Here is a 16484-nt window from a genome sequence, read left to right as displayed (position 1 = left end):
TTCAACTGAACTTTCTTTCTTGGTTCAGACCTCTCCATCATGAAAGCACACAGACATAAGAATTTAGAATTCAAAATGTTTCCTTCTGTTTTTAGACCAGGGGTTGTAGTTAAATAAAAATGTTATTCTGGAGTTCCTTTTTAATGGATTTGTTGTCACTTAGACAGTAAAAAAGCCTAACATTTCCCAAAGTCTGGTATGTCTCTACAACAGGCATAGAGGGGAAATCTAGTTCTTTGGATCCTGTTTTGGCAATGGAACAGGAAGTGAAGGGAAATCTCCCCAGTGGGATATCAATGGCAAAATAACCCCCCTTAGGCTAGGTTCACACATGTCCACTGCAAATGTCCAAAGCAGCTGTTCCAGCTTTGAGTTAGATGCAGTTGAGATGCGAATTTATGGAACCGGCGGCCACCGCTGGTTGTTAGGGAGCTGGTCTGGAAGCCGTTCACCGTGTTCTTCACAACGGATGACTCATCAGCTGTCAGGGGGGCCTGCCCCCCTACCCCAAAGCACCTTGTCTCCATGTTGATGGGGTCAAGGGCCTTTTCCCCAAAACCCTGGCTGGTGGTTGTGGGGGTCTGCGAGCAGGAGGCTTATTGGAATCTGGAAGCCTGTTTAACCATGGGGCCCCCAGAACCCCCCTCCCCATGTGAATGAGTATGTGGTACATCGTTCATCATTCATCAAAAAAGTGTCAAAAAGAAATAAAAACACAGAGACAGTTTTTGATTTACTAAAAAAAACAAAAACAGTGTTCCCACCACCGGGTGGCACCGCTTCCATGTGACGACACCGACCCACCATGCACCTGTCGATCACGTCACAAGGGGCGGTGCCCTTAGGTGATGTCGCTGGCTGGCCTCGCCCCTTAGCTATTTAAGAACTGTTAGATGGCGGAGGAGTCAGATGGCGGGAGCCTTTGGGGTTCACCGGGTCAGTGGAGGCGGGCGTCGCGATTGACAATGGATCTACATCGGGGAACATTGTTTTTGTTTTTTAATAAAGGAATTGCCAAAAAGTTTTTATGCTGCACCGCATATTTGTGAACTGGCTCCATAGAAAGCTGATTTGATTCACATGTCTTATGTCTTGCGAATCGTATGCAATTCAAATCGCATCCAATTCACATACATGTGAACGGAGCGTTACTGTATCCAAAATTTTAAAAAAAGTTTTGCTTTTAGTTCTACTTTAAAAGAGAAGTATGGCCAAAGCTTGTTTGGTCATACTTCTCATGTAGGTCTCAGGAGTGCACTTTCTTGATGTCACAGAACCGGTCTAGTCTCTGGATGTATCCTGACAATAATGTCGGGATCCACCCAGATGCCTGACTGGCAGCTGGCTTAGCCTCTCATAGCGCTGCTAAACCAGCCACCCCCCCCACAGCCTGGTACTCCAGTGAGCGCTGGAGGGGGCAGAGCAGAGAACAGTGATTGACAGTGGACCCGAGAACTGAGCAATCAATGGTCATGTGATCGCTCAGTTCTCAGGCTTAGAGACAGCGGGGGCGATGCTGCAGCCATATAGGTGAGTATGTATGTTTATTTATTTTTTTACTTCCTGCTCTTTTCCTTTAACTTTTCTCACACAGCACATTGCGTCACTGCCATCCTTTTAAACAGCCAGTCTGTAAACTAAGCAGTTACTACCCTGTTTCCCCGAAAATAAGACCTAGCGTGATTGTCAGTGATGGCTGCAATATAAGCCCTACCCCCTAAATAAGCCCTACCCTGTTTCCCTGAAAATAATCCCTACCCTGAAAAGAAGACCTACAAGGACTTTAACTAGGGCTTATTTGGGGGGTAGGGCTTATATTGCAGCCATCACCGACAATCACGCTAAGTCTTATTTTCAGGGAAACAGGGTAGTTACTGCAGTAGCTATAAATAAAAGAGGAAAGATCTACAGATATTGGGGATAATCAAAAATCACTGCTTTTCAGGTGGTAAGGTCCTTTAAAAAGGCCTGTGCAAGATTTAAAATACCCTGCTGCCAGTTTCAGTTGCTTTACTGAAACGCACATCAGATTCAGGTTCTTAAAAGCAATACTTTTACAAAGTTGCGATACTATAGCGATATCAGATGTAAAAAGGTATTACCTCCAGTTTGTGGGTAACGTAACTGGAGGTAATTAAGAGCAGCTGTAAGTTGGTGTACAGAAACAGGTAGAGTGGCTGTCTCTGTCTGCTGTGTAGAAGAGTGGTATGTTTGCCGTCCCTACTTCCTCCCCTCCATACGTGTCATTGGTTGATAAGGATGCTGTCAGCTTCAAAGTCAAAAGCCTCCTAGCAACTAGTGACACTGATGGGGAAGCTGAGGTACTAGTTCCCCATCAGGTTTACTCTCTCCTTGTGATTGACAGCAGACAGTGGGTGGATTCTATAGTAAACAGTAGGCTGTTTATTGGCTATGATTCTGGCTGTTACCTGCTGTCAATCACAAGGGAGATAGACTGGATGGGAAATTAGTGTCTCTGAATCCCTATCAGGCTCCACCCATCCATCTTCAAAAATTCTGTGCTGTGCTCTCTGTGTGATCGCTTTATCATCGGGGAGGGAGTCCACCTGCATGGAGGATGGAGTGTCTATATGGACGCTCAGGCCTTAGTGCACCTCCGCACTACAAATGTCGGTACTCGCCCCAAATTTGTGTTCCAACAGACACATGAATTTTTAGCAAGCACCGTCATTTGCTGTGCGGAGGTGCAATGGAAGAAGTATTTAGGATTCCGCTGACATCTGGACAGATTCAAGAGGCCTGACTTCCTTTCTCGGTGCTTAATTTCCTGCACCTCCTCTTGCCAACAAAGGAAATTTTTGTCTCCAAGCGTGTCTAGGTGTCTTGCTAACAAAGGAAATTTTTGTCTCCAAACGTGTCTGGATGTCTTAGATAAACTAGTATGCCTAGCTTTGTTTCTTTTCATACTCCTTAAAGAGGAACTACAGTCTGCTCACAGCATTTGTAATAAAAACATCTTTGCCATTCTGAAGCTTCCCTCCAACCACTTTGCATATTATTGTATATATACTGTAATTCTGTACTTGCCAAATATGCTGAAGAAATCTCCCTCCTCTGAGTCTGGCTGCAATCATTTTAACTGTGGTCAGCTGAAGCTTCTGCCTGTTCACTTCCTGGATTTACACAGACACACAGGGGCACACCTCCAGCTCTGCAGCTCTCATTGGTCCTCTTATGACTCATCCCCCCTCCCTTCCTGACAAACTCTTACGAGAGCAAGAGAGAGAGCTGTGCATGATGTCATAAGCCTAGGCTTTGTTCCAGAGAAGAAACAGGAAGTGGGCTGTATAAGGTATTTACTGGCAGAAAAAAAAATGTTTTGCTATCCAAAGTTTAAACAACAAGGGCAGAAGATTTAATAGATGCAAAGATGAAAAAAATTACTTAAGTTCTGCTTTAACACAGATTGTCCCTTAGTTGCCTGTCAAGATATTTGCATATTTGTAATAAGAGAAGTTCCTACAACAGCTTCAAAAAGAGATGGTAACCTTTTCGTGATTTACTGGGCCACAAATGCAGCCCCTGAAATCACCAAAGGGACACACATAATATTCAGGGAAAATAGTGCTACATAAATCTGTCAGAAAATGCAGACATGCAACAAGAGGTGGTCAGAGACTGTAGACATGCAGCAAGACATGGTCAAAAACTATAGATATAAGCCAGGAGATGGTCAGAGACTAGGAACATGCTATAGGAGTAGTTGGTGACTGGGGACATGCTTCGGGAGACACAATACATAAGATTACCCCTTAACAAATCAATGCTGCCATATTTGTGCTCCCTGCAATCCCCTTAAAAATCACTTGTGCACATTTGATTTTTCTATCAGCAAGATCCATTATAACAGAAAAAAGAGAGAGGAAATGGACAGCAGAGAAAAAGTAAGATAGTGTGAAAGAAATAAAGAATGGAAAATGCAGGCTATTATCTGCAGGGACCACACAATAACTGCCAAAGGGAAGCAGGTTGGGCACCAGGGCTTCAAAACCTGCCAGAGGTTCTTCTCCATACGTAGGCCCTCAAAACATGCTTTATGTAGTGCACCCCCAAAGGAGGATGAACTTTGCCTTATTTCAGGCATGTAGCATTTTCTTAACACTTTCACCGGCTCAAAGGAACAGTCTCAGGTGTCTTATTTGAGTTTATTGGAACATAAATAGGTGGAGGGAGCATCGGATACCCCATAACTGTAGAACTTAATGCTTCTCTAGCTTGCTGAGCCACACAAAAGAATGTCCCACGAAATCCCTAGTGCTGGAAGGAGACTAGGACTTCCAATGGACCAGAATTTAAGCTGCATAGAGTCACTAACTTCCAGCACCGGGGTCAGTTACACAGCCACAGGATCATGGGTTGCCTCCTTCTGATATCCACTGGGCGCTCTCCATTGGGGGAGACATGAACTTACACTACCACAGGACAGCTGGACACTTTTCCCAAACATTCCTCCTGGCACTCTCTAGTGAGCTTTTTTATATCCAAACTGCTGAAGCCTCAGCTGGGACCTCGATGTCTTCTAGATGGCACCTTCAGAAATCATGCCCAAGGGGAAGAGCCCCTACACAGAGGTCTCCTCCAGTAGGACAGGCCCAGACTATTTATGAGCTCCTCCACCACCTTTTGGGCACACCTCCCCAGTGATTGTCTGGAGTTTCATAAATATTCAGGTTGCTTGCTCTGTTCTTTTTCTCACTATGTTTCTGGCATCCTCTAGAGTTCACGGGACAGTGATCAGAGCTGCAGCCTGTAGACACTGAGCAGGCCTAAATATTCAACCCCTGCTCCACTGATTACAGAGGAGCTAACTAAATTTATGTAACAGCCTGTACTACTCTAGGGAGGTGCTACGTTTACATGAGTTAAAACAGATGTTTTTGTTATCTAATATAAGTTATTGAAACAAATATAGTAATGAAGCAAAACATTATGTTGTTGAGGTTTTTATACATTTACTTTGGAAAATAATGTATTTAAACTATTAGAGCACATGTATGAAAGTTTAGTGATTCGCTGAACACTGTCATTTCTTCCATATGAGTTCTACTCCTCATGGGACATATTGTATGTGGCAATAGGTACACAAAACAATAACCCCTGCTATTTGTTTAAACTAAAAACAAAAATTTACATGAAAAATCTTCTCACATCAACACTCCCTTTTGTGTTCATAAAACTTAAATCAACAAAGCAGTGCTATACATAAAAAAAAAACCAAACAAACCAAAAAACAAACATCAAAGTCATGCCATTCATACATAAAACATGTATGAAATACATTCAGTGTACTGACAAATACAGACCTCAGAAGTAAATACAGTGCCAGTATTAAGCTCTGGCCGGCTATATTAAATACTGCAAATCTTGGACATGTCACGCATGATGACGTCATCCAAATAGCCCTGTCCCTACATGTTTCGTTACTGGGACATATGACTTCCACGTCCTTTACACCAGAAGACTTTTGTGCACATACCCTTATAAATAAGGCATTGTTAGTTAAATTCTTTTTACAAATGAGTTTAGTGCTACTTGCAGATTTAGATAAATCTGAGAGGTGGAGGAAAGAAAACTGTGGCATGTGGACTCCACCTTCAATTTACTACAGACTTGTAATAAATTTTATATGTTTGTTTTATTAGCCCAGCAATCAAAGCAGAAAAATGCATGTGTTTGTACAAATGCATTAGTAGAAATGGCCCTTAGAGCTAAAAGAACTGGATGTTTCAAACTCAGACCTGACCTGGATCGGACCGAATTGTGGAGGCAGGTAAGGTGTTCCACCTAGGCAGGCACCCAAAAAGAGGTGTAAATGGAAAGCACCAATAAAAACCCCAAAGAGGAAACAATATTTCAACCTCCCCTAGCCTCCCTCTTCTAAACGCAGAAGGATCGCATTCAGGATAGGAACATTTTAACCACCAGCTGCAAAACGGGCAATATCGCGCACGATTTTGCCGCATTTTGTGTTTTTCCGCTGCCCGCGGTCAAAGCAGTTCAAGTGTACATGAAGCCTTAGAGTATTATGCTGGACGTTGCAGAGCCAGCCTGGAAATTACATTCTGGACACTGTGCGCCACATTAGGCGCTTTCCGGGAACATGTGTTGGTAACAAGTTAGTCACACGATCCTTTTCAAGTCCAGAGCCATTGGCATTTCTGCAATGCTTGCCCAGTCTCTGAAGTCTCACCCAGTGTGTGCAGACAGAGCATAATGAGCTACCTCATTATTTGAACAGCTGGACACCTTTTGAATTTCCTGATACTGCTGTGTTTGACACAGGAGGGATTTACACTGAGGGCTTGGTTGTTGATGTCTTATCTTTCATGTAATACATTACAAATCTACCTCTAAAGAATGAGGGGGGGGAGTTATATTTTTCCACATCTTTACAGATTTTGTCACGGAACTGCTAAAAACCTTCACCAAGCTTTTCTGGGTTGGATGCATACCTTCGCATGTGTGGTAACTTGCCTTAAATCCCATGTGTTACTGCAACATGCTGCCTTCAACATGAAGGTCCCCCCCCCCCCCACGTTTGTAAGAAGTAATCTTTGCAGGTCCTTGGGTAGATTGCCCTCTGAACATTCAGGTGCATAGAATACCCCTTTGGGTTCTCGAGTTATTGTTTTGCCTCTGGCACTCTTTTCAGCTACTCACCCTCTTCTCCCCTGTGCCAGCACACATATTAAATCATGAGTGGGAGTTAGTTTTTTTCATATATCTTAGTCAAGCACATCTGATGGCATAAAATTTGTATATTAATTCCTGGTATCACGGAGTCACTGTCCAACTCCCCCAGACCAATTAAGTGGTGGAGTTGGGAAGAGAGTATTTCCAAGCTATGCCTGCTTCTTCCTTGGATCATTGGAGATGTTTGTTCTTCCAAACACATTCCATAAAAGTTGTAATAAATAACTTGAAAATGTTAAAGAGTAATATATGTGGAGTATCATGAAGTAGGTATAGCAGTTGGAGCATCATTAGCATTTTATTAGGATGGTCCTACCCATGAGCAAGGGAAGATTATGAAGTTAGGCATACATGGAGATATCCCTTGTAAGAAGTATGCCAAGGCATTTAACTGTCTCTGCTGCTGGTATCCTACTAGTAAGTAGAAAGGCTTGTGTGTAGGGACTCATCAGCAGTAATAGGGCCAACTTAGTCTAATGTATAGTGAGCCCTGAGTAAACTCCTAATTTTTTAATAGTATCCTAGGATCCATAACCGCTTGAAGAGACTGGCAGGTGTCCCCAGAAAAGTAAAGTTTTTCATGAATATTGTCAAAATGGAGGCCTACAATTGCAGGATTTTCTCTAATGATAACCGCCTAGTGTTCAATGGAATAACTGAATAGGAGGGGTGACAAAGGGCAGTTCAATGGAATAACTGAATAGGAGGGGTGACAAAGAGCAGTTCAATTGCATAACTGAATAGGAGGGGTGACAAAAGGCACCCCTGCCTACTTCCTCTTTGGAGTCTGAAACTTTTAGAAAGTGATCCCCCTCCATAAAATTGGCCATAGGAGGGAAATATAGTAATTGCACTCTGGCGATAAACTTTTCAAAGCCACACCCTTCAATAATTCTCAGGGCTAAGGCTATTCAATGTTGTTGAATGCCTTGGGGGCACCTAGTGACAGCAGTGCCTGCCTTTCTGGGTAATCAGCAGGGGCCTGCATGTTTACATAGAGCCTATGTAGATAAATGGCTGTAGACTGGTTTGGGCCAAAGCCAGCCTGATCAATATTTATTGAATGGGTAATAACTCTTTATAGGCAGTTAGCCAACACCTTTACCAGAATCTGCACTGCACTGAATAATAAACCTTCTCCTGTTCCCTTGGGATCTCTTCAACTTAAAAAAACTCTAGCTGTAGTTCCTGTGCCAGTTCAACCTCTGGAGCTGTGTCCCTCCCTGACCACTACCCTCTCCCTCTGAGAAATCCTCTTCCCTTGGGGCATGTAAGGTCATCATGAGTACCTGGTACATCTCAGTGTCATCCCTTTCCTTCTCCAGAGGGACTCTTTGACTTGCCTGGTCAACTTGGGCCAACATTGTCCTCTGCCCTATTAGGTTTTTAAATTCTCATCGTCACCTCTGCACATCTGGTAGTTCTCAGAGCATGAACTCCTTTATCTGTCCCAATGCCTTTTCTTGGCATCCCCATTGTGAGACATTCAGAAAACCTTCTGTGCAGAAAGCAGTCAATGTGGGCCCAAATGAACAACTTATTGAGGGGCTATATGCCTGCAAATCCAAATGGGTCAGGTTTTGCCATCTAGGTACTTCAGCATCTTTACCATCAAGGAGGAACAAGAATCCTTCCTGCATTAGAAGAGATATTCTGGTTCTGGTTGTGGATGGTATTGTGAATCTTGGTCTTAACCAAGCTGATCCCCCTAAGGGCAATCCCCTTTGTTACACACCTGGTAGAGGCCAAGCTGACAGGAGGGCTTCCCTTACCTCTCCTGTCCAGTACCCCTCGGAATTGGTAACAGGGTGTGGCAGGATGAGGAGTGGCATGAGCACCTGAGATTTGAAGACAGTCTCGATACTGCTGGAATGCTGTGAATTTTCAGACTGGGGGTGAGCAGAATGCTAGTACACAGGTGGAGCACAGGAACCTGCAGATACATAAAGTAAGCTAAAGTCAGGATAAGCTGGAGTCAGCAACAGCTTGATAACAGAAGTACAAAATCGAAAGGCAGGAGCAGGGCAGGATCAATATCATACAGGTAGGTACCAAATCGGCAGGCAGAAGATGAGGTCAGGACACAAGCCAAAGTCTGCAACGAGAGATCTGGACGTGGCAGAGTCAGGAGGCAAGCCAGGTCAAACACAAGGTAGCAGAACGCAGGTCAGGCCATGAGTCAAAGGAGCTGAGGAACATTTAGCAACTTCTCCTCAGTGAGCTGTGCTTTAAATAGACAGTGTTAGACAAGCACAATCATTTGTGATAGTGTGTATTGGCATGAGCCTGCACATGTATGCATGAATGAGTGCTGTAATCTTGTGTATTGGGCCATCGACTTTATTAGGCGGGTGTGTTCATCTTGGGACATGTCCATTGACTCTATCTTCCTGACACCTTTAAAGACAGTTCTTTTTAACTGGTAGTTTTTAACTGGGCAGTGATTAGAGGTTCACACACCAATGTGCATCTCTGTTTCTGCCAGAGCTGCCTGCTGGTAGAACAAACTAGTCTCCTGCTGCAGGTATCCTCCATTAGGAACAGGAATAACCTTTAGGGCTTCATGGGACCTGTTCTCCTGGGGTTAGGCCCTTCTTTTTCGTCTGATCCGCAGATTTGGGATTAAGGTCTTTGTGGCACTGTTCCCTGTTTTGGAATCACTCAGGTGAACATTCATCCCTGTCCTGATAAGACACCTGTCCTTTGTTCCATGGATGCTGCTGCTTCATTAGATCAAGGGAATTTGAATAATTTCAACACTGTCTCTTCCCAGATAGCAAGGATAACTTGCCACAAATTTGTGGCAGTCTAGAATTGTAATGCCGCGTACACACAATCAGATTTTTTGATGGGAAATGCTGGATGTGAGCTTGTTGGCGGTAAGTTGGACCGTGTGTATGCTCCATCAGACATTTGTTGGCGGACTTTCCTCCAACAAATGTTGGCTAGCAGGTTCTCAAATTTTCCGCCAGCTTTCCGGTCTTGTGTACACAGGTCCGTCACACAAAAGTCCACGCATGCACGGAATCAAGGACGAGCCGGAAGCGCTCGGTCTTGAAAAACTAGCGTTCGTAATGGAGACATCATGTACATCTTGTACGTCACTACGTTCGTAATTGTTGGCCAACATTTGTGTGGCCGTGTGTATGCAAGACAAGTTGGAGACAACACCCTTCGAACAAAAATCCACGGTTTTGTTGTCGGAAAGTCCGATCGTGTGTACGAGGCATAAGTCAACTTGCTGCACATTTTCACTGGCAAGTTGTACGCTTGCAGAGCACTTGAAGCACAAGTTCTAGTTGACACTTTTCCAATTTGTAGCAAATTTGCGTGGCAAGTCTTTAGCAAGAGCAAAGTTCCAATGGTGAGTCTACAGCAGGAGCTCTGCAAGTCACAGTGACCCCTGTGGTGGGATGACTATTGCACAACATAACTGAACCAGAACTTGCAGCAGACTTGCAGAATGTTTGCAAAGGTCGTTGATCTGGAGTCATGCAATGCAGACTTACTACAATTGTGCAAAAAACCTGTGAAGCCTGGCAAGTCTATCAATAGCTTGGCAATTAATTTTCAAACTTGCAGCACAATTGCTTGCTATCTCGGTTGAAGTCCAGGATGTGCAGGATTATTTTTTTCAGTAATATTACTTTTAGGGCTTGCTCTGGAGGTGCCTGGTGAATGTGTTTAGCTTCATCCTCAGCTCCATCAGGGATGTAACCACCTATATCACCAGTTTATGGTTATGTTCAAACTTTCATCTCATGACAACTTTGCCCCTTAAGTTAATCTGACTTTTAAAGGGGTAAGGTCATGCTTCAGTTACGTTGACTTTGTAGGATCAAATACTAGGTTTTTGCTGGACTTAGGAGTAAGTTTCACATCCTTCACAGGTTATGGTAACTAGTCAATTTCAGAGAGTTTTTCCTATTCCCTGTTAAACATATTTGGTTGTTGTTTTTTTCCTACCCAAAATGAGGATTTGTTATTGTTCATCCCCTTGGTGGGTTCAGGTTGGCTAGCTTCTTTCTTGGTCTGTGGTTCTACACCCCCCTTTCATATTGAGTCATTCCTGCCTGTTTGGTGACCATTTTTTTCTTGGTCTTGGGGATCAGGTTGATTCTCCGTATCCTTCCTCAGATTGTGTTGGCAGGTTCCCCTTTCAGGTAGGGGTGTTCTATCTCATCTGGTAACAGAGTTATGCATTGGTTGTTCAGTCATCTTCTGGGCTGCAACAGACCCCAGTTCTTTTTTTTGTTTGGCCTGTTAGCAGTCAGTGCTATTTGTGCACCCCTCAGATGAAATGCTTTTAGATGTTCCAGCAGTATATGACTTCTGTGTCCTTTGATGAGCATAAAATAAAGTAGGATTTTTACTCACTGTAAAATCCTTTTTCTTGAAGTCTATTGAGGCACACAGGTTCTATCCCTCTGTGTTTATAGTGATGCTCTTAGCACTGATTTCTACAAACTGTTTCATGTAGGATAGTGGAGGCTTTATCCTAGAGTGTCTTACAGATTTTATGTTTGCCAGTGTTCAATTCCCCTGTAAACTGCAGTATAACCCAGCAGCATATGGCCTCCTGTGACCCTCGGTGGACTCCAAGAATATAATTTTACAGCAAGTACAAGAATCCTATTTTTTTCATTGGTTATTGGTACAACCGATGTAACCGGCACCAAAGATTGGACATGTAGGTGCTACAGGTTTCCAGTTATTGCAGACGTGCCTGTTAGAAGAGCTAAGGATCTAATTATGAAATTGGCACTGCATGCATTTATGAAGATTGAACACATGTTGGTTTCCATTGTTTGAGGAATATGTCAGCACAAAATTGAAACATTGGTTATGGTTGGTTGTTTAGGACCGGAATCTCGCTTCTGCTTATTTCAAGGCAAATATGTCATCCTCACCAGTAGGAATAATATGTCCTGCAAAAGCTGACTATTAGGTTTGTTGATGACCAGAAAATGACATGCAGGAGGTTTGTACATTGTCCTCTTGTTGGTGAAAGTTTTTTTTTTTTGGACACTTGGGTTTCTTTTCACAGTCCAAAGACCAAGGCAGCGGCCAACAATGAATGTGGGTTATTGTGGAGATGCCAGATTTGGGAAGTAATGTCATCAGTTAAAGGCTGTCCTAAAGCTCCATGAAATATGTTTCAAATTTTTTGGCCTAAGTCGTCACTACTGCACTTTCCATGTGATTTTTAATGGATACTTCTTTTAGATTTTAGGAACAGAAAAATAGGTAATATAACTGTAGGAAATTTTCTGAATAACTCTTAGGGACATTTTTACAAAAAATGGGCAAATTTAGGCATATCCCCACACAAATACTGTATTCATTGGCTTAAAGCATTTTCTATAACATCTTAAGATCTTAAGCTAAAAACGTAATTTACAATGTGTCTAATTGGAAGTAATTGCAATCATATGTTAGTATTATTGAGCATGGTTCAGCTCCAGAGAGACTGACTGAAAAATCAATCATTCACCATTTTAAAATAGAATATGTTTGAATCAAACCTGAAAAAAACACTCATTTAAAGTGTCTTAAATTTCCCATTGAAGATCGAAAAATCCAGACATTAGCAAATGTTACTTGATCCAGGTGAATGCAGGGACAAAGCGAGTGTGTTTTATAAATGTGGTCAATCACATTTGGAGAAAAAGCCTTACATGTAAAAAAAAAAAAAAGGAAAAAAGTTGTATGCATATTGTATTCATTTACCTTTCCAAGGTACGGAAAAATATGATAGGATTGATTCACTACAGGCCTGTGCAGAAATGGGAAGTCTAAGACTGGATGCACATGTGCAATTTTTACTAGTGATTGATCCCATAGATTTGAAGAATTGTGATATCATTAGTGATTAATCACTACTACATGCTACACTTCATTGTTCTCCACTAGCAGGTAAATTGCAACTAAAGGAAAACCTTTTTTTTTAAAGTTTTGGACAGAGTGGAGATGGATTAGAACACCTCTCAGTTTGTATTGCTGTCTGTGCCCCCGTTAAGGGAGATTTACCTTCTCTATTTGCCCTGTTCACAATTATCATTGAATGTTAAAGTAAAAGAAAATACCGAATTTTGAGTTGTTCCCAGAAAAGTAATAGAGGGGAAAAATTTAAATGAGGAAACTAGTTCAGGCTGCCTGGGGCCTGGGGGGGGGGGGGGGGGGGGGAGTTTTCCTTAATGTTCAAGGGTTTTCTCTAACTTCCTGTTTTGGCTATGGGACAGGAAGTGAAGAAAAAGTGAAGGAAAATCTCCCCCTCGGGACAAAAAATAAACTGACAGGGGTTATGACCCCCCCCCCCCTACTCTATCCAAAATGAGAAAAAAAATTTTGCTTAAAGTTCTGCTATGTATACTCATAGACTATTTCTCAATTTAGATTGGCATTCAGGAAAACTATATTTACCTTCAATATGATTGTTATAAAAGAAACAATATTACTAATGGTCAAAACAATGATCTTTTTTTTAAATAGTTCTGCAAGCTTTTCTTGTCTCACTGAATTTTTGATAAATATTCAAACTGTCTTTCTAAATGTTATCATCTTCTGCGAGCTCATTGCAAAGTAGCTGTCCATGAATTATCTTGTTTATGTTTTACTTGTAATTTTGCATATTAATATTTGTATATATTTCTTTCTTTTAAGCATTCATTTCCTGGAAACCTTCATCTAGTTTTGGTTTTAAGGCCAACTGGATTTTTCCAGCGCACCTTCACTGACATTGGATTCCGGTATAGTCAAGAGGACTTCATACTCAAGCTCCCGGTAGAGTATTTTTGATATTTTCTTTGCTTGCCAACAGGTTTGTGATAGGCTAAAGAGCCACTTTCTAAAAGCAAGTACAATTTAACAGTTTACCTTGGCTCAGTAATAACTGTTCAGCTGTTGGTTGAAGAAGCAGTAATGAGGCTGTAATCTTCCGTTTATAGGATTGGCTATAGATACTCTTAAGTTTGTCAATATGCCTGTGCCAGCCTGTAAATTGTATGTCAACCTTCTATTTTCTTTCTTTAGGTGGTTATGCTTAGTTCTGCATCTGACTTGTTAAAGTACATCGATGAAAAGCAGTTGACACCAGAATTCGGAGGCACACTTGAATACCGACATAGGGATTGGGTTGTCTTTCGAACGGTATGTCTCCATAAATTGACTACAAAACTAACAGTCAGAATTAAATGATATTATATTATATTATATGAAATCAGGCAAACATTTTCATTTTCAATAGTATTAGGTTTTTCATAAAAAATGTTTTACAAAACCAATATAAATACCTGAGAAAGGGCCCAAAAGGGGAACAGGAGACAGTGTACTAGTACAAGGAGAACAGTGTTCAGCAGACAATATTCTCTCAAAGAAATTCTGCATAACATACCCCGAATCACATGCCGATAAGAGCTTAAACAAAAGTGAACACAAATACAAGCGTGGTATTGGACTGTAAAGGGAGGGTCACTACCGTAATCTATCATTATAGTATCCACCACTGTTAGAAGGGAAATATGCTCATACATCACCAAAAAAAAAAGAGTTTGCATATAGAATATGTCCTCTAGATCAGTGGTCATCAACCCTGTCCTCAGGGCCCACTAACAGGCCAGGTTTGCAAGGTAACTAAAATACATCCCAGGTGTTATCATTTGCTGCTCAGTGATTGCAGTATTCTAGTCTGCATCTCCCCAAGGTAATACATAAAACCTGGCCTGTTAGTGGGCCCTGAGGACAGGGTTGATGACCACTGCCCCAGATGACACATAAAATTGGGCTCAATACTAAGGTCTCATAAAATGACAATGTTGTTAGAGGAAGAGAGAAGTAAATAAAGAAAAGAAAAGGAATTACCTGTCCAACCATCTGCCTCTGCTGTCACCAAAAGACCCCTTGCTATCGAGAGGAAGATTGTGTACTGTATATAGAATCCAGGGATTCTAGACCTCCTCAAATTTTGATTGCCTATCTCTTTATACACTAACCATTTTTTCATTAAACATTACCCAGGTTAATTTACACATCATCAAAGATAATTCTACGACGAAACTCTTCCAGGCCGTAGCAATTGCAATTTTAGCCACTAAGAACATAAAGTAAATTAATGTTTGAGTATGTCTGCAAATATTATCAACAGGTTTATTTGGAAGTGCTTTTAGGGATATTCACTATAGTGACTGAACATAACAGGGAATGCACTTGCATGCAAAACCGTAGGCCCTTGGGGGAGGTCCACCATATGTGTAATATGGTTCCCACCTGACCACATTCTTGGAAACAAGAGGTAGAAGACCTAGTTTACATTTTCGTGGGACGTACGAGGACTAATCTAGAAAAAAAGGGAAGAGTTAACTACTGTATGGGGCTGCATTGTTTGTGTAGAACTACCCCCATAGTAGTCGCGGATGTCCTGGGTCCCCACTGAGTCACAGCCAGTCACATAGCATTATCTTTATCTTAACTCAGAAAACAGCCCTTGGCTTGTTTTGAATGTTTTATTAGGGGAAGATAACTTGGATGGGGTAGGGAATTATGGGATGCCCAACTTGAAAATGTCCAAAACACTGAACCAGGGACAACTTCCTCCCTATTTACAAGAAAAGTCCTCTTCTTCCTTCCACCTGCATGAACTTGGTTTCCTACAGTATGTACAGCACCTGCTGCTCACTTCCATTGGAACTAGCAGGATATTGCTAGTTCAGCAAAGTCCCATTACAGGCAGGGACTCTCAGTCCCTTGACAAAGTAACACAGATGAAGTTAACAGGATTACATCTCTTTTTCTGTCCTGTGGCCTCTGATCTCAGCTCCACTTGCCTGCAGAACGCTAGCCCGCCTGGCTGATCTTTCTCCCAGTCCTCCCGACTGACTCTTTGCCTCAGTCCTGCCGGACTGGCACACAGACATGGAGACCTCCCAGGGCAAGGTTAGATAAAGGCTTGTCACTACGCGGTCTTCAAGAAAGCACTGTTAATGATGACAGTTTTTCCCCTTGTCTTGTCCCTGCACCGTGCTGATCTACTCACTGTCTCTGCTTGCTCCTTCCACCAGCTCTCTGATATGAATCCTTCCACTGCCTCCTGTGTTAGGATCCTTCCAGGCCAGCTTTTCTGAGCTCCCAGCCCAAGGTAAAACCCCTCCCCGGCAGGGTTTCTTAAAGGGCCACCGACAGCCTCTCCTCAGCACTGCTTCTCCATCTTCCACCTGACTACACTTGCTGCCATGGCTCAGGTCTAGTTATGGGTTATCCCAGTTGCCTGCCAGCCCACTTCTGGGGATTGGCTGAGAGCCCATAAATATTCAAGGCAACAACTCCTAACCTCTGCTCTCTAGTTTTAGAAAGTTCTCCAACCTTCCAGATACCAGGGGGAGACATCAGAGAGCTGCCAGGATGTCATCCAGCCCTGGACTCTAGTAACCCTGACCCAATTCAGTGACTCAGGTTTATTCCTGGCCAAAAAATTATTTTGCCTACTAGTAGCACACACTAGAGAGAGCCACATGTGTAAGGATTACTTGATATTATGGGTACACAAGCAGAATTGTATAACATCCTTTACAGACCCAGAACATTATTGCTTTTTCTTTCACATATCAGTCCAGAAACAAGCACAGGCAGAGTAGTAATATTAATATATACTTACAAATATATACATACACTTACATAATCTTTACTAAGACCTTTTTATACATATGTGTTTTTATCCTGATGTGTTTTGAATTAATATAAATAGAAACCAATCCAAATGCATGCCAACGCCTTTT

The 16484-nt window shown here is 42.3% G+C and overlaps 1 protein-coding gene across 6 annotated transcripts in view; it reads left to right on the top strand.

Annotated features, from left to right (window-relative positions):
* MCF2 (MCF.2 cell line derived transforming sequence) overlaps positions 1-16484 on the top strand; it is a 256235-nt gene that overhangs the window by 103218 nt on the left and 136533 nt on the right. For all 6 annotated transcript variants that reach the window (XR_012236004.1, XM_073599249.1, XM_073599251.1 and 3 more), the window contains 2 exons: positions 13378-13497; positions 13747-13863. Coding sequence is in view for 5 of the 6 variants with exons in the window: in XM_073599249.1 (XP_073455350.1) it covers positions 13378-13497; positions 13747-13863 (237 nt within the window). In the remaining variant the exon portion in view is untranslated. The remainder of the gene's footprint in view (positions 1-13377; positions 13498-13746; positions 13864-16484) is intronic.

Source organism: Aquarana catesbeiana, linkage group LG09, assembly GCF_042186555.1.
Source record: "Aquarana catesbeiana isolate 2022-GZ linkage group LG09, ASM4218655v1, whole genome shotgun sequence".
NCBI classification, from domain to species: domain Eukaryota; kingdom Metazoa; phylum Chordata; class Amphibia; order Anura; family Ranidae; genus Aquarana; species Aquarana catesbeiana.
The sequence above is the reverse complement of the archived record's forward strand: the minus strand, read 5'-3'. Positions and strand labels throughout refer to the sequence as shown.